This window comes from Rutilus rutilus, assembly GCF_951802725.1.
Source record: "Rutilus rutilus genome assembly, chromosome: 10".
Lineage (NCBI taxonomy): Eukaryota > Metazoa > Chordata > Actinopteri > Cypriniformes > Leuciscidae > Rutilus > Rutilus rutilus.
In genome coordinates this window covers 25,630,841-25,654,781 of record NC_140215.1, presented here as the reverse complement: position 1 = coordinate 25,654,781, position 23,941 = coordinate 25,630,841, and the positions used below count along the sequence as shown (strand labels likewise).

The 23,941-nt window shown below is 38.7% G+C and overlaps 1 protein-coding gene across 2 annotated transcripts in view; it reads left to right on the top strand.

The window, feature by feature from the left end:
• uxs1 (UDP-glucuronate decarboxylase 1) overlaps window positions 1-23,386 on the top strand; it is a 77,946-nt gene extending 54,560 nt beyond the window's left edge. For both annotated transcript variants that reach the window (XM_084422340.1, XM_084422341.1), the window contains 6 exons: window positions 4,889-5,008; window positions 5,753-5,796; window positions 17,371-17,431; window positions 19,964-20,021; window positions 20,099-20,202; window positions 22,618-23,386. In XM_084422340.1, coding sequence (XP_084278466.1) covers window positions 4,889-5,008; window positions 5,753-5,796; window positions 17,371-17,431; window positions 19,964-20,021; window positions 20,099-20,202; window positions 22,618-22,749 — 519 coding nt within the window. In that variant the 3' untranslated portion in view covers window positions 22,750-23,386. The remainder of the gene's footprint in view (window positions 1-4,888; window positions 5,009-5,752; window positions 5,797-17,370; window positions 17,432-19,963; window positions 20,022-20,098; window positions 20,203-22,617) is intronic.
• The last annotated feature ends 555 nt before the right edge of the window (window positions 23,387-23,941 follow it).

Genomic DNA, 23,941 nt, shown 5'->3' with positions numbered 1-23,941 from the left:
TCCTGAAGCCTGCCTGGTTGTTTCTGAGCAGCTTGTCGATTGGATTCTGGATGCGGTTGAGGAGAATGCGATTGTATGTTTTTGCTGCGATGGACGTCAAGCTGATTCCTCTGAAGTTGTTCATCAGCTGTAGGTTGACCTTCTTGGGCAGTGGGATGATCAGGCTCGACGTCCAATGTTTCGGTGCGCAGCAATGCTTAAAAACGAGCTTGCAGAGTTTGTGCAATTCATTTACTATGAATTCGCCGCCGTCTTTGAGGACATCTGCCGTCATTGCATAATCGGGTCCTTGCGACTTGTTCCGCATAAGCTGTTCAATCGCTCTCACTGCTTCCTCTCAAGTTGGACTCGATGTTGAAATAGCGATGTCTGGTCTTGGTTCTGGAAAGCTGACTGTTTCCACCTTCGCGCTCTTGTTGTTGAAGAGTCTGCAGAAGTACTTGCCCCAGTTTCTAATGAGCTCGGTCTTCAAGTTTGGTTGAGAGCCATCGAGCATTCGGACTTTGCTTGCTGCAGCATTTTGCGGCATCTCTGAGATTTTGTCGATTAGAGTCCACATTGTGCGATGCTCGTGTTTTTGGTTTGCCAGTTCGAGAGCTTCTAGTTGAGTGTCGAAATATGCCTCTTTGTCAGTTTCGAAAGCTGCCTTGACACTCGACTGCTTGTTTCTCCACTGATCTCTCTTTTCTCTCGTTTGATTGCGCTTGAAATCGTCCTTCGCCACTTCTTCTTCTGCGATGCAATATTGAACTGCTGACCCAGCTTGGCTGTTTTGACTTTGGTCTTTTGCCCAGGACCTTTTCACTCGCTGCTACCAACGCAGTGTTGAGTGTGTCTGCTCTTTGCTGTATTAGGCTCTGGGCGTTTTCGGTTTGACTCGACAAATTCGCTTTGATGTTCACGTCTTTCAGCTTGTTATTCTGAAAGGTGCACCTGGTCATGGATGAGCTTCTTGCTGTTCTCAGCGCCAGTTTGAATTTGGTGCTCACCATCTTGAATTTGGTGCTCACCATCTTGTGGTCTGATCCAATGGTGCAGGTGTTGTAACCGCGACAGTTTTTGACTGACTTCCACCACTTGGTGTTGAAGACAATGTGGTCTAGTTGAGCAAAGTCTCCTTTTGGGCTCTTACATGTGCGAAGTCTCGACGGTCGATTGCGGAACCAAGAGTTTGCTGGGCATGGCTTGAAAACTCGCACATGCTGATTAGCTTTCGACCATTGTCGTTCAAGATTGCGTGGTAGCTGAAGTTGCCTACCACTCTAGGATTGGTGTCGTGACTGTCCTTACCAATTCTTGCGTTCAAGTCGCCGGCAAGAATGGTGACCGTGTGTGGCGGAATTTACTTTATTAGCTTGTCGAGATTGTCGTAGAACGTGTCTTTTGCTGAAGAATCTGATGTCTCCGTCAGGGCGTATGCGGACACGAAGCATATTTTAGGATTGCCTTCTAAATGCTTGGCAATTATGTGCTCTGATTTAGTGGTGACGGAGATGATCGACTGAGCGATTCTGGTGTTGCATAGCAAGGCTGATCCGTGGCTTTCCGATGAATCTGTATGTGCCATCGTCCAGCTGCTGTATTTCTTGTAGCCCACCGAGTCTGGCACCCCATTTACACCTGTATTTAGCGTCGTCCATCGACCAAAACACATCTTAATACCAGGTGTAAACGGGGCCTGTGTCAGTAGCCTATTATTAATAAAATTCAAACAGAATATAAAACGGAATCAAATAAATCAAATAACTTAAGTCAGCACGTCAAGGTATTGCTGTGTGTCACCACTGTATGTAAACAGTATACAGTGAGGAGAACAAGTAGTTGATACACTGACGATTTTGCAGGTTTACCCACTTACAAAGCATGTAGAAGTCTGTCATTTTTATCATAGGTACTCTTCAACTGTAAGTGACGGAATCTAAAACAAAAATCCAGAAAATCACATTGTATGATTTTTAAGTAATTAATTTGCATTTTATTGCATGACATAAGTATTTGATACATCAGAAAAGCAGAACTTAATATTTGGTACAGAAACCTTTGTTTGCAATTACAGAGATCATACGTTTCCTGTAGTTCTTGACCAGGTTTGCACACACTGCAGCAGGGATTTTGGCCCACTCCTCCATACAGACCTTCTCCAGATCCTTCAGGTTTCGGGGCTGTCGCTGGGCAATACAGACTTTCAGCTCCCTCCAAAGATTTTCATTTGGGTTCAGGTCTGGAGACTGGCTAGGCCACTCCAGGACCTTGAGATGCTTCTTACGGAGCCACTCCTTAGTTCCCCTGGCTGTGTGTTTCGGGTTGTTGTTATGCTGGAAGACCCAGCCACGACCCATCTTCAGTGCTCTTACTGAGGGAAGGAGGTTGTTGGCCAAGATCTCGCGATACATGGCCCCATTCATCCTCCCCTCAATACGGTGCAGTCGTCCTGTCCCCTTTGCAGAAAAGCATCCCCAAAGAATGATGTTTCCACCTCCATGCTTCACGGTTGGGATGGTGTTCTTGGGGTTGTACTCATCCTTCTTAACACAGCGAGTGGAGTCTAGACCAAAAAGCTCTATTTTTGTCTCATCAGACCACATGACCTTCTCCCATTCCTCCTCTGGATCATTCAGATGGTCATTGGAAAACTTCAGACGGGCCTGGATATGCGCTGGCTTGAGCAGGGGGACCTTGCGTGCGCTGCAGGATTTTAATCCATGACGGCGTAGTGTTACTAATGGTTTTCTTTGAGACTGTGGTCCCAGCTCTCTTCAGGTCATTTACCAGGTCCTGCCGTGTAGTTCTGGGCTGATCCCTCACCTTCCTCATGATCATTGATGCCCCACGAGGTGAGATCTTGCATGGTGCACCAGACCGAGGGAGACTGACCGTTATCTTGAACTTCTTCCATTTTCTAATAATTGCGCCAGCAGTTGTTGCCTTCTCACCAAGCTGCTTGCCTATTGTCCTGTAGCCCATCCCAGCCTTGTGCAGGTCTACAATTTTATCCCTGATGTCCTTACACAGCTCTCTGGTCTTGGCCATTGTGGAGAGGTTGGAGTCTGTTTGATTGAGTGTGTGGACAGGTGTCTTTTATACAGGTAACGAGTTCAAACAGGTGCAGTTAATACAGGTAATGAGTGGAGAACAGGAGGGCTTCTTAAAGAAAAACTAACAGGTTTAACCAGAATTCTTACTGGTTGGCAGGTGATCAAATACTTATGTCATGCAATAAAATGCAAATTAATTATTTAAAACTCATACAATGTGATTTTCTGGATTTTTGTTTTAGATTCCGTCTCTCACAGTTGAAGAGTACCTATGATAAAAATTACAGACCTCTACATGCTTTGTAAGTAGGAAAACCTGCAAAATCGGCAGTGTATCAAATACTTGTTCTCCCCACTGTATGTCCAGGTGACAAGCAGGAAAATCTCAAGAAAGGCTTGGCGTGTACCAATACGTCACTCTATATGTGTAAATATACATAATTTAAGGGTATTATATTCATTTGGATATTGATATTGGACCTGTTGTTTGTTCATAATGTTTCTCCTTTGAACAGGTATAAAATGTCATACTCGCAGTGTTCCTCACAACCGGTCATATAACAAGCCTATAAGTTAATGTAATTGTTATGTGTCAGTTTGACATGGCATTGAAGAAACAGAAAAGGAAGAAATAAGAGGATGTGTACTCTGACTCTGACATGACCCAAGACAATTCCCAAAAATTTGTTCTCATCTCGTCCAGCCCTATGTATAAGTGGTACAGTTGTAAAAACGAGAGGAAAATGAGTCTGTACATGTTTTCTGCTAACATTTTGAAAAAAAAATTATGCTTTATTTAACATCACAGCTCACATGGACCACACAAATGGAACACTCAGAGTCAGATACACGGATGATTAGGTTTTGACGACGCTGCTGGGGAATAACCTGATTTTCTTCTTGTAATCAAGGTTTTCTTGTGTTGCTGGGTTATTGGTATGCCTGTAAAACAGTAAAATTGGTTATTTCAGTAAGCTGAGTATTGGTAGTTATCAGTGTGGAAATGAAACACACCGTCTTTTGATACTCCAAACCTTTTGAACTATCTTAGAGAACTATTTGTTTTATCATTCCACTTCAGAGAAGCATAAATAGTAGTTCCAAGGACTTTAAAGCTGCCTTAAGGCTTATACTGTTATATTTATATATATTAACAAGCTATTGAAATGAACATAGCTGCACTTTCAGCCCAAAATATGTTGTGAGATTGATTCAGAAGCACTGACATTTGCATAATGCAAAAGCACGTCTTCCCCTGTGGTGCTGCTCACAGAGCTACAGGCTTTCCATCATTGACCAATACCTTGGAAATGTTTGTGTGTGGCCACATGGTTTTTAATGGGAGAGTTTCAACAATTGACAGGTGGACCAAGGAAATGTAATGATTAATGTCACATTTGCTTGAAATAAGATGCCTTATGACACTGTTAAATTACAAATGGCATCCATACACACTGTGAGTGTGTTTACAGATTGACACTTGTTTTTGACTCTCGAGTGCTGCTGTAAAAAAAGCAAAAGAGGAACAGACCAAATACGAATGCATTCTGAAATTCATGGACATGAATTCGTCCAATAAATGTTTTGCTTATATTTTGATTCAGTCAGAAAATAAACCAAAATAGATGCATTTTCACTAGAGGCCTCAGACCTTTAAACAAAAATGTGAATGTATTGATACAAGGATCTCAAGTATCAATACAATATTTTTAAGAAAAAGGTATACATTTAGAGCTTAATCTGCATATAATCCTAATGTGTTGTTCACTGAATATTGCTGCATGGTCACTAAGCAATTAACACTTGCATCCAAACTCGTGTTGATGAGGTTTGCATGTGGCTGTGTCTCACAGGAAGGAGTGGAGGTGAGGGTGGCTCGGATATTCAACACTTTCGGGTCTCGCATGCACATGAATGACGGGCGAGTGGTCAGTAATTTCATTCTGCAGGCTTTACAGGGAGAGCCGCTGACGGTAAGAGCCGTTCACCTCATTAAAATTATGAACCATGTGCAGTGTTAATTACACCTCCTAACTCTACAGCAACTGTCATTTCAACTTCACACAGACTCACATATGGGTGTTACTTGCAATTTGAAGTAACACTCATATGTGTGTTTGTGTGAAGCTGGATTGAGTGGAGTAAAGAGAGTGAAAACCTTGTGAAATGAACAAAACACTTAATTTATTTAATCAAATCTACAATTAATTTCTAGTGGGCATCTATACAGAATTCTGACTTTTTCCTCACCTATCAGAAACTGTCATCTCAAATCACCAATTATTTTATGATGAAAATGACAGTGGTGGAAATTACATTTTCAAAAAGTAATTTCATTTAAAAAAATAAAAAATATTTCAAATTTTATGCATAATGTCATGCTATAATTCGATTTTAATTTTTTTCCCTATACATATAAGGCATTGGAAAGTAACGAAAAATGATGAAGGCATGGTAAATGTTTCCAAGACCTTCATATAACAAAAAGATAAACCTTTAAATCTATAGAAATGCACCCCAGGGATATAAAAGTGCCTAGTTGAAGAAACACTGTTAAATGTGCGTGCTTCCTTATTGTAAACACTTAAGCTCACATGAGGATTGCACCTTCAATCAGTCATTGTTCCTCAGTCGCTTTGAAGCAGCTCTTGCTGCATGTGCTCTGACAACTCTTATCGATTATAATTCTGTGTGTGTTTCTCCTGCACCTTTTTCAGGTTTACGGTTCAGGCTCTCAGACAAGAGCTTTCCAATATGTGAGGTAAGCACTAATATGATGCTAAAATAGAAGTATCGCTGTGTTTTCATTTGTTTCATACCTCCCAAGAGCTCTTAAGGCCTCATTATACTTCTGCGTCGGACATACGCCGGAGCCTATACGCCGTAGGCAACGTGTTGGTTTTAATTTATACTTCTGTGTCGTTGTCCGCGTTGACGCGTACCTAGGGAGCGTGTGAAACCCCGAGGGAGGGGTTCTGGCAGACCAATCACAGCGCTTGTGTCCGCGTAGAATTGACGCGTTGTTACATTTTTGGAGAGGTGCACGTCAGGGTACGCCGTAGGGTACGCGCGCTACACACAGCCTACGACGTAGCTACGGCGGCAGTTCGACGCAGAAGCATAAAACAGGCTTTAGAGTATGTGTAATTGACACAGTTGAAATGATGATACGTAATTACCAGTACAACAATACAGCAAAACAAAAGCTATGAAAACACAAAAGCAATGAAATATAGGAATGTAATATACTAGTATTTTGCGTGTTTAAATGAAAGCTTCAACTCCATGCTTGTAACTTTCAAGGCATTTGGAGTGTTTAAAGCAATATGGATTTTTTTTTTTTCTACAGCCATGAACAAAGAATTATGCAACACATCCATCTGTCCCTTTTTTCTTTCCATTTCTATCCGTGTTTGTCGCCTCTAGTTTTGTGTATTATTCTTTCTAATGGTATTGTGCATGTGAATGATAAGAGTAGTGAGAAAGCCCATCTGGTCTCTGTAATGTCAAAAAAAGTGCATAAATGAAATGCGTCAACAGGAAAAAAAAATATTAAAATGAGCCTAACTGCATCAGCGCAGTCCTATCTTTTGTCTAAATGAAATGAACCTTGGGGAAAAACAGAAGTTCCTGACAGATTGCTCTATGGCGTTTTCAAAGACGGAGGTCTGCTTTTGATGGGATTACTAATGCTTTCTGGTAATTGCATTGAAGGTATTTCAAAGGCTAATCTCAGTTTTTTTTTTTTTTTTTTTTTTATGGCTGCCGTGTTTTTGTACAGACTGATGATGTGGTGGTTTGTTGGAAGCAAATTTATCATATTAATATTAGTAATGTGCAAATCATCCCTACCAGCATAAGTTGCATACCAGCATAAAAAAAACGCTTGATTGACCGATGTTATGTTAAAACGTTTAGTTGTTACGCTTTCAAATCATCAAACTCAAAATTTATTAAAGAATTTATAAAAAAGAACAACGTTTCGACCCAAAGGGTCTTCGTCAGGCAAGCTACAATCATAGTCAATGGTTTATGTCAAAGGTTTATGGTATATGTCAATGGTTTCATGAGAGGGGGTATATAAGATGATTGGATTGGAGAGGCTGCAGCACGTTTTGAAAATATTGATCAGCAAGAATGCCTTGCTAGAACACGCTCTAAGTCTACTGATAATAGGTATCTTGCATTATTCAATATTCTGTGTTAAGTAAGGAGTTTGCACATACAGTGCGTAAACACGGGCATATTTTAAGTTCAGATCCCACAATTAGTCACTTTTGTAAAGATCCTCCACGATTTGTACATAAACAAGCTCCTAAAATACGACCAAGAGCCGACCAAGTGTGTGATCGTCCAAGCAATCCCTTTTCAGTCCCTGATGGTAATTATAGGTGTGGACAATGTGCACAATGTAATTTCACAAGTAAATGTCACACTTTTAGCCATCCTCATTCTGGGAAACAGCTAAAAATTAAAGGAATAATTTCGTGTAACACCAAAACGTAATTTATATGATGAAATGCCCATGTGGTTTAGCATACATAGGTAAAACACAGTGTTGTTTGAAAACACGCATTGCAGAACATAGAAGTAATATACGTTTGAATGACCAAAAGAACCCCATTGCTGTTCATTTCAATGTTTTAAACACAATTTGTCGACTCTTCACTGCTTTGGTATAGAACTAGTAAGAGTACCCAGAAGGGGTGGTGACATTAATAAGATCTTACTACAGAGCGAAGCCTTTTATATATACACTTAATTCTCTTTCTCCAAAAGGTTTGAATATGGAGTTTGATTTGAAATTTTTATTGTGAACATCCAGTGTGTGTGTGTGTGTGTGTGTGTGTGTGTGTGTGTGTGTGTGTGTGTGTGTGTGTGTGTGTGTGTGTGTGTGTGTGTGTGTGTGTGTGTGTTTTATCATATTGGTTATTTTTCTGTATTTATTATTATTATTATTATTATTTTTTGGTTATATTTGGGTTTGATTAGGTCATTACTGCGTTGGATGATTGGGTAATTAGTTCACTAATGAGGTCAGGTGTGACGGTTCATACTGATATAAATTGTACCTTTCTATGATTGTTGCTGGCCTGACGAAGACCCTTTGGGTCGAAACGTTGTTCTTTTTAATAAATTCTTGGGAGCAGAAGTGGCAGTGTGCCACTTTGATGCTTTATTTGATCGAGCACTTGCCAAAAGTTTTTTGGATGTGTTTCTTTTTTGAATTCATAACGCTTTCAAATCATATCACATATCATGAATGTATCTTTGTAAAAAGCTTTCATTTTGTGAAGAGCAGCACATTCAAAATCATTCTTTCCAAATTTTCCAGATGTTCTACACATGTAGTTTTGATCATATTTTTATGGTATAAATAGCTTCTTATACAGGAAAATATATAGCTGCCTTTATATTTTTAGGAAGTGTCAACTTAGGGGGGATGTATATATTTGGGGGTAGACAGGTTTGGGTTAACTATGCTTGGATTCATAGGAAAAGGATATCCACTTTTCCTAGTCTGTTGGCATAGTTACTGTGTTTTTCTTTTGTATGGCAGTAAAATAGTCTGGTTGAATATAACATTTTGGAAGAATGGCAGAGCCACGTTGTTAGTGTTGTATGACCTTCACCAGTTGTGTGCGGAATTGTTAAATGCCTGTTTCATCTGACCATTACATTTTTCCACCTCCAGGGAACAAAAAGGAAGAAATGATCTCAAAAGAAATCACGGCAATGTTTGTAGTCGACATTTTGAGTGTAATATAATCAAGCTAGTTTCATCTAGAAGTATTTATTTTCCACACTCCGGTGGGGTAAGAGAACAGAGCTATCGTGGGTTATTTGAAGTCTCACTAATTCAGCAGATCAAACATTTTCCTGGATGTGCAAAGTTCACTTAATTAGGATCTTGCAATATAAGACACAGGAATGACCGCAGAATTTCTCCAACTTTCCTCTCTGAATCTTTTTCAGACTCTTCTTTGAGGTCACTGTATTAAATGGCAGACATTGGCTGAGTTGCTAAAAGCTCTACACAGTTTTTAAACATCTGTTCATATGTAAACTACTGGCCACTCTACTGAGGGAATAGTTTTTGGCATTGATGCGCACTGGGGAGTTCTTTAAAGTCATGATTCGGGCAAATTCAAACAATAATTCAGAAGGAAATTAAGGGTGAGTTTGTACTGCCTGGTAATGTTGCAAAGCCATTTTACCTCGAGTTTGATATTTAGAGGAACGTTTTTCTTTATATAGTCTTTGGAGTTTCTTATAAAGTTGTGTTGTGAAAAAAAAAAAATATATATATATATATATATATATACAATGCAGTAACAAAAAAAAGTATATATATATATATATATATATATATATATATATATATATATATATATATATATACTTTTTTTGTTTATTTATTTTTATTATTATTTCATTTTAGCCTGCTGTACATTTTTCAGAGCCGTAGAGCAGCTTAAATCCTAATTTATAATCAAACATCTCTTTTACCACTGGGTTTCAACTGTTGGATTCAGGCCAATCCTTTAAACTCAAAGTAGCTACATTTTAAGAGGCATTTTAAGAGGCATTTACTGGGAAGAAGGAGAAAAAAAAGAAGCTTTTTACCTCTCTTAACCTCGCTACAAATATAAAGACTGGGAGAGATTGTGACATGATACAGATCAGAGCAGGATTGCCCAAACCTACTCAGGATTAGCTGTTGTGTTGCATCACACTCAAAACAATGTAGAAGCAGCAGTTTAGCGTATCAAAGACATCCTATATACACTCACCTAAAGGATAATTAGGAACACCATACTAATACTGTGTTTGACCCCCTTTCGCCTTCAGAACTGCCTTAATTCTACGTGGCATTATTGATTCAACAAGGTGCTGAAAGCATTCTTTAGAAATGTTGGCCCATATTGAAAGGATAGCATCTTGCAGTTGATGGAGATTTGTGGGATGCACATCCAGGGCACGAAGCTCCCGTTCCACCACATCCCAAAGATGCTCTATTGGGTTGAGATCTGGTGACTGTGGGGGACATTTTAGTACAGTGAACTCATTGTCATGTTCAAGAAACCAATTTGAAATGATTCGAGCTTTGTGACATGGTGCATTATCCTGCTGGAAGTAGCCATCAGAGGATGGGTACATGGTGGTCATAAAGGGATGGACATGGTCAGAAACAATGCTCAGGTAGGCCGTGGCATTTAAACGATGCCCAATTGGCACTAAGGGGCCTAAAGTGTGCCAAGAAAACATCCCCCACACCATTACACCACCACCACCAGCCTGCACAGTGGTAACAAGGCATGATGGATCCATGTTCTCATTCTGTTTACGCCAAATTCTGACTCTACCATCTGAATGTCTCAACAGAAATCGAGACTCATCAGACCAGGCAACATTTTTCCAGTCTTCAACTGTCCAATTTTGGTGAGCTCGTGCAAATTGTAGCCTCTTTTTCCTATTTGTAGTGGAGATGAGTGGTACCCGGTGGGGTCTTCTGCTGTTGTAGCCCATCCGCCTCAAGGTTGTGCGTGTTGTGGCTTCACAAATGCTTTGCTGCATACCTCGGTTGTAACGAGTGGTTATTTCAGTCAAAGTTGCTCTTCTATCAGCTTGAATCAGCCGGCCCATTCTCCTCTGACCTCTAGCATCAACAAGGCATTTTCGCCCGCAGGACTGCCGCATACTGGATGTTTTTCCCTTTTCACACCATTCTTTGTAAACCCTAGAAATGGTTGTGCGTGAAAATCCCAGTAACTGAGCAGATTGTGAAATACTCAGACCGGCCCGTCTGGCACCAACAACCATGCCACGCTCAAAATTGCTTAAATCACCTTTCTTTCCCATTCTGACATTCAGTTTGGAGTTCAGGAGATTGTCTTGACCAGGATCACGCCCCTAAATGCATTGAAGCAACTGCCATGTGATTGGTTGATTAGATAATTGCATTAATGAGAAATTGAACAGGTGTTCCTAATAATCCTTTAGGTGAGTGTAAGCAGCATATAGTTTCATCTGCTGCCCCTTAAACATGGTGTCCATACAATCTTGGCCAGAAAGATCAATCTTACAGTATCTGTGTATCTACAGTGTTTTTTTTTTTTTTTTTTTTTTTTTTTTCTTCAATTTTTTAGTCAGTTTTAGGGTGTGTTCACACTTGTAGTTTGCTGCTTTTGGTCCAGACCAAAAAAGAAAATGATAGTTAGTCCTGGTTCACTTAGTATTCACACTGTCATTTTTAACACCATTCCTAAAGATAAAAAACAAAACAGCTTTTATGACGTATTTGCGACTGAACCTACCGAACATCCAAAACAATGCTGGGTGCTCCGCTAAATGGTCTTGTTTTATGTGCGTTACATATGATGACATTTTTTCCAGCTAAGAAATCAGAAAGAGCTTTTAAAATGAGTACATTAGTCAAAACAGATCCAGGAATTCCTGTGTTGCACACAAACGAAGATCTGATGCAAGGAGATGCGGTTCCAACACCTGTATTGAACTGTAATGGGCAACATAACTTCTGTGACAAAAAGAACCACATTGAGCATTCTGTCCTTTTTATTATCACATCAAGTCCTGTTCTTGGTCCTTTTAGAAAGCTTTGATTTGTGTTGCGTCCATATTTCACTCGAACTGCACTAATTCGTTTGGAAAAGTGGGTCTCGGTTTGCTGATTGGTGCACACCAGGGTTCAGATGGCAGCGTTCACACTTATTCAAACTAACAGAGCAATCGCACCAGAGTTTAATCAAACCAAATATGCCAAGTGTGTATACTCAAGATGAAGCCTACCTACTTTACAAATAAGGATGTTACTATGCCAAACCTTAAATATTAATATACATTCGTTCTGGAGGAAAAGGCATCAGTCAACCATCGCACTAAAGAATGGGAGAGATGATTGGAGGAAAACTCAGTTTGGAACTTGGTTGGAAACGTCGCTTCACAGGCTCTGATACCCTCACAGGTCAGAGCCCACACCGTTCAAGGAGATAGCTTTTCAGCCCTTGTCTGATTCATCATAAAGATAAATATGGGAGTGTTATCTCAAATAAGCAGTGTACACTCAGTGAAGAGATGATGGACCAGTATGATTGATCTCATAGTGTTATTAAAGGGAAAGAGACCAATTCACCATCCGTCTTTCCTACTGTATTGACAGATCAAAGGCAATTCTTGGGGCTAGTGTTCAGTGCACATCTAAAATGAATAGTTCATCCCAAAGATAAAAACTCAGACATTATTTACTCCCCTGAATGTTATTCTAAACCTGTATTTTTCCATGGAACACAAAAAGACCATTTTTAGAAGGCAGCTGTCTGAACAGGAACATGGTTTGTGTAACATTAGCAACACCTTATTAGCTGTTTGAAGTCAAGCAAAAGGCTAATCATATTAATTACCGTTATGTGTCCGACGTTGTAAAGAGTGATACCATTGTGCATAGTTTACCTCAGTAAGTTGGCAGAGTGAATTTGTTAGCTGGCGTGAGTGAGTGGAGGCGGGGCTAATTAGCATATTAATGGATCCACGTATACTAAATGAAGCAAGGTTGTAGAGTTGTATTCAAGCTATTTTAAGGCATAAATAAAAAAAATTCTGGAAAAAAAATATTTAAATGTGTAATTTTGGGATAAAATGATTGACTACAGGGGGGCTTTAAAGTGACAGCATCCTAATATTTCTGCTGCTGTCTGTGTTTTTAATGTTAATTAAGCAACAAAGGACAAATTAAAAAGTCACTCACTGCTCTTTACCGGATAACCTTTGTGTAACTTTAATAAGGATTAATTAATATTGATGTTTAATTTTTAAAGTGAAGACTGTGCAGTGTAATTTTACATTTGCATTACATTTCTGTACCTGAAAACTACTGTCAGACCTACCTGGAAAAACCTGAAAAGCACTGTTTATTTTATTTTATTATTAAAGGTGCATTGCGCGAGAGTCTGAGTTTTCGCAGAACTACGCCCCCTCTGGCGGCAAGCGAAACTGCAACCAGAGGTGTGCACGCTCACGGACCACACGCACACGCATGCTTGCACGAGCTCGAGCTGGTCATAACCCAAGGAGCATCAGCCGCACAAATCTTTTGTTTACAATCATAATGTCTTCAGAGGTAATAAAGTTTTAAATCTGCAAGTAATTTAAAATATGTGAAAGGAAAGACAATTGAGTAAATAACACACTTATGTGTGAGGGAAAAAATGGGGGTAGTAGAAAACTTCGTTTTTTATTCCCATCTATCTCCATGTTGAACTGTGTTATGTGTTTACTGTATCCACTTATGACTATTATTATGGAAACACGTTCATGAACAATATAAGTTATAACTTTGTAAAAGCTCAAAATTGTAATCATGATACCATACCATACACAGTCGGTCAACAAAGTACACCCAAATGTCTCAAGGTAATAAACAATCAAGTGGCACTATGACGTTACCATAAAAGCCAAACAGGCTAATCCGCCGAAGATTTGCGGGGGTTTAGCCTGTTTTATTGATCAGCTAAGTAGCATATTCCAATAGCAATACATCGTAATTAAGCAGTAATTTGCTCAAAATTTGTGTCTAAGTATCTAACTTATATATCAGCATTTTATATCACAATCATTCTGAACCTGATCACTGACAATGGTAAGTTAGTAAAACCTATTCCGATTGTACATTTATCTAGCTTACGCTAAAGCATTACACATTTTATGGATCGTCATTTATTGTCATTATTGGCCGTATCAGACATTAGAGAATGGGATATATCTTACCTTTTTATCAAGAAAAAAGCCAACTGAGGATCCCGTTTGAGCCCTAGAGCAGACCGGAGATCTCTCCATTTGTTGAAAGCCTTCCCTATGTTTACTCTCGTCTTACCCCGACGCCTGTCTGACTCCAATTTGGACCTTTTGGTTGCACTAGACAAAAGTTCTTTTTTTTTTTTTATCTTACGTGGAGTTTGCGTTGGTGTTTGAAATTAACTACAAGCCGGTCTCTTAGAATCCATTTTCTACGGAGAATGGCGGCGTCGGCGCATACACAAACCTGCCAGACATATGAGCGTGCTGTGAACGCGCATGACGTCACGCCCAGTCTCAGATTCCGACCCGAATCCCTCTTATTTATTTTACTGTACAGGATTATAGAGGCAATCGCAGTGATCAGAGAAGGGCTCAGTCAGCCCATCAGGCAATTGTTTAAGCATGTATGGGTTAGAAAACGGGTATTTTTAACATGAAAAGTTGCGCAATGCACCTTTAAGACTGTTTACTTGTCTTTAAAAATGTTTTAAATTTATGTTAGTTTTAGCTGGGGGTTTTGCGAAAACAGTTTTGTGGCCAGTAAAAAATATATTTATGGCCAGTAGATTTTCTTAAGTCACGGGCCGTTGGCAGGTGTGGCAAAAAGTTAGTTTTAGGCCCTGCGATAAGTGTCAGAAGTGGGTGTTTATTTTGAAAGCACAGAGACTTTTATTTTGACAGCTAATAACGAACTTCAGTGTCTGAGCACAGATGCTTTCATTCTCTGTCTTCATTAGATTATTGTCTTTGTTTAACAGTTCTGTCTAATGAAATATTATGAAAAAGGTTATGTGAAAAAAGCATTATAACGAAAGGCAAACGATATAATACTTCTAATACTGTCTGCTCACAGCAAATCTATATCTTTTAAAGGGTAACTCTCGCCAAAATGCAACCTAGGGTCTTTTTGTTAATCTACCCGAGGCAAACTTTAGTTTAATAGCATAATTAGAATGGAAACGCCACTTTTAAGTTTGACCGTATTTTCGGTTTCGGTCAAATTGCCTTTTGAATGGGAGTGATTGGGACACTACTATGATAGCATCAGAAATCGCTATTTTTAAAACACTAAGAAGGCTTGACACAACATGAAACTTTCCTCGAAGTATCACCAGGGGCTCTACACATGAACTTGAGCATTGAGAACATTGTTTGTGTACACAGAGTTTACTAAAAAGAAAGATTTATAACAACTCACTTCGTTTCCGTCCGCCGGCATTTTGTCAGTCAAAAATAGTCGATCTCCGTAACAGGCAGTAGAGTAAAGATGGAAAGCTCCTAAAGCTTAGTTCCAAATAAATTCACGGATAATGTTTTTTTTTTTTTTTTGTCGTTAGTGAAAATCAGTATTGACCTTGAATTTGAAAAAGGATCCTTGTATAAGAAACAATACTAAAATTCAGAGTCAGTTCATTCGCATTCGGAGATCGACTATTTTTGACTGACAAAATGCCGGTGGACGGAAACAACAACAGCTACAGTTGTTCAAAATCTTTCTTTTTAGTAAACTCTGTGTACACAAACAATGTTCTCAATGCTCGAGTTCATGTGTAGAGCCCCTGGTGATACTTCGAGCAAAGTTTCATGTTGTGTCGAGCCTTCTCAGTGTTTTAAAAATAGCGATTTTTTTTATGCTATCATAGAAATGCCCCAATCACTCCCATTCAAAAGGCAATTTGACCAAAAACGAAAATACCAGTGGCGTTTCCATTCTAATTATGCTTTTAAACAAAAGTTTGCCTCTCGGTAGATTAACAAAAAGACCCTAGGTTGCATTTTGGCGGGAGTTACCCTTTAAACAAGTCTTTGAATATCAAATTAACATTTGATTTCTTGAGCCTTGCAGACTTTGATGAATCCAGCTGTTAGATCTTCTAAAGTATGCATTTGTGGCCTGCATAAAATTAGGTGTACTCTATGTGAAGGTTTGTTTGTGTGAATTTGGATGTGGACAGGACAGCACTGTTATGACTGGACACGTGCAAGCAAGAAATCCTGGATTTCAAACTATGCTGTGCAGGCCCCTGTTCAGTGTAAAACTTTTTTTACACCTATTTTATCATTTGCCAACCAGAAAACCTCTCCTCAACAAGCCAAAGCCACACAATGTGAATGTGATTCTAATTCATGTGTGAAGCACAAACGCGTAGGAAGTATTTAGCACTTGGGGGGGTTGAAAAATCGCTAACCTTAAGTATGAGTAAATGTGATGTTTGATGTTCTCCGTCAACTCCTTTGTTTATTCCAAACATTTTCTCACAACCCCCCCATGCATTAGGCAAGAGTATAAAGCAAATAGCTTAAGACAATTTGTGGTAAGAAGAGCAACACAAAACCCACTGATTTCCTGCTATCTTTACCTATGCCAATTACTCCATCCTACATAATAATGGCTTTAGGACTGCCTCGCACAATATAAAGGTCTGTGTGGCGGCACCTAGCTCTCTGCTGTAATTTATTGGTTTATACGTCATTCACTTTCTTAGACTTTTATATGAATAGCTAAACACAAATTATGGCAGCTGCCATTTAGTAAGTTATTGACTAAATCACCAGTTCACACATTCATATCAGTGGACAACGGAACCAGAGAGAAGAGCAAAAGAGGCAGATAAAGAAATATTGAAATTATAATTTGAGGTATGTTTTCAACAACAACAACAAAAAACGTCATACTATAAAAGTTCAATTTTAAATCCTAGGACATGTTGGAATGATAAATAACACAGTTCTCTAAGCAGACATAAATAAAAAAACAAGCCACACTGAGCCATTATTGTGTCAAGTAAAAAACTGATTCACCATCTGACACAATAATTGCTAATCAAAAGAAAAGGTGATTCATCTACAGTGGAATTGTGTGCCAATGTAATCACACAGTGGGCTGGGGTACTGGGTCCAGTGCAAAAGAAATGCTAACAAAGCATTCAAATAAATGCTTTGTGACTTCTCATTGTAATTTGGCATTTATTAGAGAAGGGATTGGAGGCAGACACCTGAGAGAAAGGTGCAAGGATCTTATTTGGATCTTATTATTACCCCCCCCCCCCCCCCCCCCCCCCAAATAATATGCTTTTCAATGGACTTGTACTGATAGGGTGTATTTGGTTTGTCCTTGTAGATGTGTAGATGACAGCTCTTGAGGTGTTGATGAAAGGCAGTTATTAATAGTCTTAGCGTGTGAGACTGAATGGACCTGAATGTTAGAATGGCTGTGCTGGTGTGTTAGCGAGCTCTCTGCTGCCCCACTGTGTTCATGCGCACACACACACACACACGTGCACAAGGAATTCATATATGCGTGTCTGAACGCCCTGAAGAGGAAATGACCCGTGACTCCTTCATACAACTGGATTTGCAAATTGCCAAATGCTTCTGTTGAATTAATGAGTTTCAATAATTTATAATTGTATTCATTCTTTTCGTTTGTTTCCCCCGTCACTTCACATTGTCATCACATCTGCATCATCCTTTCACTGCACTGTGTCGTGATGCCGTTGTTTCTTTTTCTTCCCCCCAGTGATCTGGTGAACGGTCTGGTGTCCCTGATGAACAGTAACATCAGTAGTCCAGTTAACCTGGTGAGTTTATAAGTCTGCATAAATTAACAAGCCTTACAGGCCATTCAGTTGTTATAATATTGTTGAATGGCTATAATGATCATTTTATCCCTACAAATTGAAAACAAAAATAGTATGGGATTATTACAGTTAAGTGGAACTAAAATCATAAGAAATTGTTACTTAAATGAAATATTAAAACTTTTTGTTTCAGCTAGTTGGCAAGAGTTTAACTTGATGTGTTAAATCAAATACAAAAAAAATACAAAAATGTATAAAAGGTTTATACAGCCGTGGCCAAAAGTTTTGAGAATAACACAAATATTAATTTTCACATAGTCTGCTGCTTCAGTGTTTTTAGATCTTGTTACTGTGGTATACTGAAGTATAATTGCAAGCATTTAATAAGTGTCAAAGGCTTTTATTGACAATTACATTAAGTTTATGTAAAGAGTCAGTATTTGCAGTGGTGACCCTTCTTTTTCAAGACCTCTGCAATTCGCCCTGGCATGCTGTCGATCAACTTCTAGGCCACATCCTGACTGATGGCAGCCCAGTCTTGCATAATCAATGCTTGGAGTTTTTTGTTTGTCCACCCATTTCTTGAGGATTGACCACAAGTTCTCAATGGGATTCAGGTCTGGGGAGTTTCCTGGGGATGTTTTGTTCCTAGAGCCACTTAGTTATCACTTTTGCCTTATGGCAAGGTGCTCCATCATGCTGGAAAAGGCATTGTTCGTCACCAAACTGTTTTTGGATGGCTGGGAGAAGTTGCTCTCGGTGGATGTTTTTGTACCATTCTTTATTAATGGCTGTGTTCTTGGGCACAATTGTGAGTGAGCCCACTCCCTTGGCTGAGAAGCAACCCCACACATGAATGGTCTCAGGGTGCTTTACTGTTGGCATGACACAGGACTGATGGTAGCGCTCACCTTTTCTTCTCCGGACAAGCTTTTTCCCGGATGCCCCAAACAATCGGAAAGGGGATTCATCAGAGAAAATGACTTTACCCCAGTCCTCAGCCGTCCAATCCCTTTCTTCTTATTTTTGGCCACCCTCCAAAAATCTTCAATCAAACGTCCTCGTCAACACTCTCACCTGGGTTAACAAGAGAATCACTGACATGATGTCAGCTGGTCCTTTCAGTGGAAATGTTTTTTGGGGGGATTAAGTTCATTTTCATGACAAAGAAGGACTTGGCAATTAATTGTAATTCATCTGATCACTCTTCATAACATTCTGGAGTAGATGCAAATTGCCATCATAAAAACTAAGGCAGAAAATTAATAGTGTTATTCTCAACTTTTGGCCACGGCTGTACATAAAAAAATTTAATTAAAAAAATGACAGAAACACAAAATGTAAATAAATGTATCTAAAAATGATTATTTATTATTATTATTATTATTATTATTGGGGGGGGGGGGGTTACAGCATTTATTAATCTACACTAATGTTAATTTACAAATATACTATTTATAATTTTTTGTTATTGTTCGTTCATAATACATTAATAATTTATACCACTTGAAATGTTAAAAATAATTGCATACGTTGTAATAACCAAAAACACATGGGATTTTTGGTTATTTGATTACATGAAAATATGTTTAACCCCTTAAACCCAAAGTGCACATACATTTACAGCAGATTCTCACGATTAAAAAGAGCCAAAATTCACCATAATCTGTCACTTAGATGTAGTTATAACACACATAAAACACCACAGATGCACATGTAGCCAATAAAAAAAATTATAATAATACGTGGCGTTTTCACTTGTAACTTCATAAGACATGCATAAATCGTGGAAAATGGCCCATCATTATTTATAGCAGATTCTTCCAATTAAAAAGAGCCCAAACTCAACATAATCCATCACTCAGATCTAAAGATTTTATATTTTGTGTGCGTCACTCAGAAAGCAACAATTTTAAAACTGCATTCCGGGTGTCAGGAGCTAAACAAAAAAGTTCCAACCTTGGTTCCAAATGCTGTAACTTTTGATTACTTTATGCTATCTCCACAACATTTGATCCAGAAGCAGCTTACATGTAGGGGAACAACAGTTTCTCAGCATGTCTCAGAATGTCCAAATGTAATTAAAAAGTTTATTTTCTAAAAATGTACAAAGTTTTCTATCAATCAACACCTAACTTTTTACTCTCCTTGCTCTAGTTTTGGAGTTATGAGTCTTTACTTTTGTGTATGTCACTCAGGGAAAAAAACAACTCTAAAAATGCCATCAGGACTTAAAGGGTTAAGCTAGTAAATGACTGTTTGTTCTAAATGGACTAGACAGATACTATAAATCTAAAAAGACCAATCTATTGCCTGTCACATCATTCCACATTTCAGAGCTATTTTACAGAAATATTCTGCCTTTGTGTTACATTGAATTGAACTGAAAGCTCTTTACCCTGGGCACATTGTCCAAGGGGTGAATTGCTTGGCCTTCGGTTTTAGTCATTTAATTATGAAGACTGTATTGACCTTCTCCCACCTAACACCATTGATCTCTCTTCCTCATACCCGCTCGCTCCTCTCTTCTAGGGCAATCCAGAGGAACACACCATTTTGGAGTTTGCACAACTTATTAAGAGTCTAGTTGGTACGTAGAAATTCTACAAAATTGCAAATGGGGTGTTAGAATCTGAATTAACACCCAGCCGCTGAATGTCTCCTCAGTGAGCCGCAGTCATATTCAGTTCCTTCCAGAAGCACAGGATGATCCACAGAGGAGACGGCCAGACATCCGCAAGGCCAAAATGCTTCTGGGCTGGGAACCTGTGGTGAGTTATAGACTGATCATAACATCTCACTGTTTTACCCATTCAATACCTATTTGACATCCATCCATTCTTCCATACATACGTCTATACATACATTCTTCCATTCATCCATACATATTTATTATTCCATTACATCTATACATACATACAAACAAACACATACATACATCATTCCATGCATCAATTTTTTCATCCATCCATCCATGCATGCATATATACTTCCATCCATCTATACATACAAACGTACATGCATACATTCTTTCATCCATGAATCCATATTCATCTTGTCCTGCTAAAACAACCGTGGTTGACCAAAGTGCTTTACATAAAAAATAATCCATCCATACATGCATACATCCATGCATACAGTGTATACAGTACGTGCGTACATACATTCTTCCATTTATACAGACACACATTCTTCCATCCATCCATAGGTATACTTCTATAAATGCATACATACATTTTCCATATCCGTCCATCCATGCATACTCTTCCATCCATCCATCCATCCATCCATCCATCCATCCATCCATGCATGCATACATACAGTACTGTACAAAAGTCTTAGGCACATTACTATTTTCACACAAAAAAGCCAGTTATTTATATATTTTGCTGTGGTGTCTCAGAAGGAAATATCAGTTTACATTTCCAAACATTCCTTTTGCCAATAATTGTAATAATCCAGTGAGATTTTTGTTCTCCACACGGAGATCTGATCTCACCATCATCGAGTCCATATGGGATCACATAAAGAACCAGAAAAACCTGAGACAGACTAAATTCAGAAGAACTGCAGCAACGTCTCTAAGGACTCGTTTACACTGCCGGTCTTGATGCCCAATTCTGATTTGTTACCTTTATCCGATTTTTTTGATCGTCCGTTTACACGTCAAAACTGGTCTTTCAACTGTGACCCATATCCGATTCATGTGTTTACACTTGCCATACTATCTGAAACATCGTGCATGCTTAAAGGGTTAAATTCTCTTGCACAGATGGGTGGACACGAAATACGCTTGATGCTAGCTCTGCAATATATGCGAAGTTTGCCAAACATCACCATGATTTTGAGGTGAAGGAGGACGAAAAGTGCCATCATTGCACATATGCTTCAGTTATATTGTGTGAGAGAGATCTTAGGACTGGTGGGAGCATATTGGCTTTAACGAGGAGCAGTGGGTCTGAAATATTTTTGTGTACGACAATATGTTGTGTCAACGTTTTTTCACATTCCTCTCCTACGACGACACAACGTTTCATTGGGCAGACGTCCCTTTGCAGATGCATGTCGGGGTTTCTCTCGTCGTTGCCTAATGCCTCAGAAAATCCGATCTGCCTGTTTACATGAGTCGCATTGGCACATATCCGATTTATTTCCACATATGAATGAGGCCTGAAACCGATCTCGAAATATCCGAATACATGCGTTTTTTTTCCTGTTTACACTGTCATAGAACACATCGGATCTGTGTCACATATGAGCAAAAAATCGGAATTGGGTCACATTTCACTGACAGTGTAAACGAGGCCTAAGACGCATTAAGAAACCTGCCTGCAAAGCTATCTGAAAAACGATGTGCAAGTGTACCGAGGACAAAAGCTGTTTTAAACGCAAACGGTGGTCACACCTAATATTGATTTGATTTAGTTCATAGAAGTTCATTGATAAATAAAATCTGTTCATGATATTAGTTTTGAAAGCATCCTGACTTCAGCATTTTTACACAAGTGCCTAAAACTTTTCACAATACTGTAGCTTTACAGGAAGGTTTCTTCAAGCGCCTCATTTCTTCTGGATTTAGTCTGTCTCAGTTTTTTCTGTTTCTTCATGTAATCACATACAGACTCGATGATGGTGAGATCAGATCATACCGGCTGTTGTCACACTCCTCGTGCATACACAAATCTAACTGGATTACTACAATTATTGCCAAAAGGAATGTTTGGAAATGTAAAACTGATATTTCCTACTGACACACTACAGCAATACTAACATCCATAAGACATACAGTACTGTATGTATGTTTACTCTTTCCCCAACGTTGACAAGTTTTTGTCCGACAATCCTTGTTTTCAGTCTTATACAGTAGGGGGTCTTGTTCTTCTGCAATAGTACAGCATCTCCAGATCCAAAACAAGCAAAGGAATATATCTGCAATTGAATCGGCATGACCCTCGCAGTGCATTATGGGTATTCTCTAGCTGTTGCAGTGCATTTTGGGATTGAATGCGTGCACTCAAAAATGTCCACTATAAATGACTTTCCCCTCAAAATTTAAGGATTTCTGACACAGCCATAGTATGTACGTAGTATGCATGTAGTTTTTACGACAGTCTCAGTTGTGGTTGATCCAATCATAATTCCGAGTTGAAACAGCCCGTTTATTAAAATGTAATTTGTGTTTGCAGGTGCCACTGGAGGAAGGCTTGAACAAAACCATCCAGTACTTCAGCAGAGAGCTGGAGCATCAAGCCAATAATCAGTACATACCCAAACCCAAAGCTGCACGGATGAAAAAAGGAAGACCCAGACACAACTGATCAATTGTGTTCATCTCAGGAATGCTGGGATACTGGAGGACCTTAGACATCACATCCAGCAGCCATTTTACAGTGTGGGTTTCCCACCTCCCACTTACTGATACATCTTTTTGAAGAAGAAAAAAAGGATTTTTTTTTCTCATGATTTTTGCGCAAATGTTTTGAAAAGCGGCTCAGGCAAAGAGCTGTCTCTAAAGAGTTTGTTTTTCAGTCAAATGTGCCTCAAAAATATCCAATTTACAAACTTTGCCTTGCACTTTGGTTTGTCAGTCGTCTGTCTGTTATTTAAAGCAAGCTTAGATCATCTTGTGCATTTTTGTTGTGTTTACATTCTGTGCCGTTTAATTGATGTGATCTGTTTTTTTTTTTGTTTTTTTTTAATGGACGCCTGCAGGAAATTTTGGAAATTAGCGATTGCATATTATTTAAAGATCTTGAATGTCTGGTCTGGAGCAGGAAACCTCATCCAGCTCCGTCCTGAAATTTGAGCACACGGATTAAAGAAAAGCTTTGGAAAATGTTCTTTGTGATGATTTTGAGTAAAATCTGTTGTTACCTTTGTGAAACTTCATACAGAACTTTGAATCTATAATTGATTTCAGGTGAAAAGAATATTTTAATAAAATATTTACTGTGATTTTCACTGTATTCCCTTTTTAATCTCACTTTCTCTGTTCTTCTGCTCAGTGGCTGATTATTTCCCATTTTTGCATTTCCATTCATAATCCTTCTCTCTCTTTTTTCCCCTCTTCCCTTTACCACTATTGGGTGCATAAAAAAAAATGGACGTCTGTATATTTAATGTTTTTGACAGACTTTTGGCTCACCAAGGCTGCATTTGTATGATCAAAAATACTATAACATTAATTTTGTAAAATATAATTAACTTTTTAAAAAGCTGAATTTTCATCGTTACTCCAGTCTTCAGTGTAACATGATCCTTCAGAAATCATTCTAATGTGGTGATTTGCTGCTCAAGAAACATTTCTGATTGTTATCAATGCTTAAAAAAAACAGTTGCTGTGCTGCTTAATATTTTTTGAGGAAGCCATGATACAATTTGAAAGTTCTTTGAAGAATAGAAAGTTTATTTGAAATAAATCTTTTGTAACACGACACTGTCACTTTTTATCAATTTGATGCATCCTTGCTGAATAACAGTATTAATTTCTTTAAAAAAAAGAGAAAAACA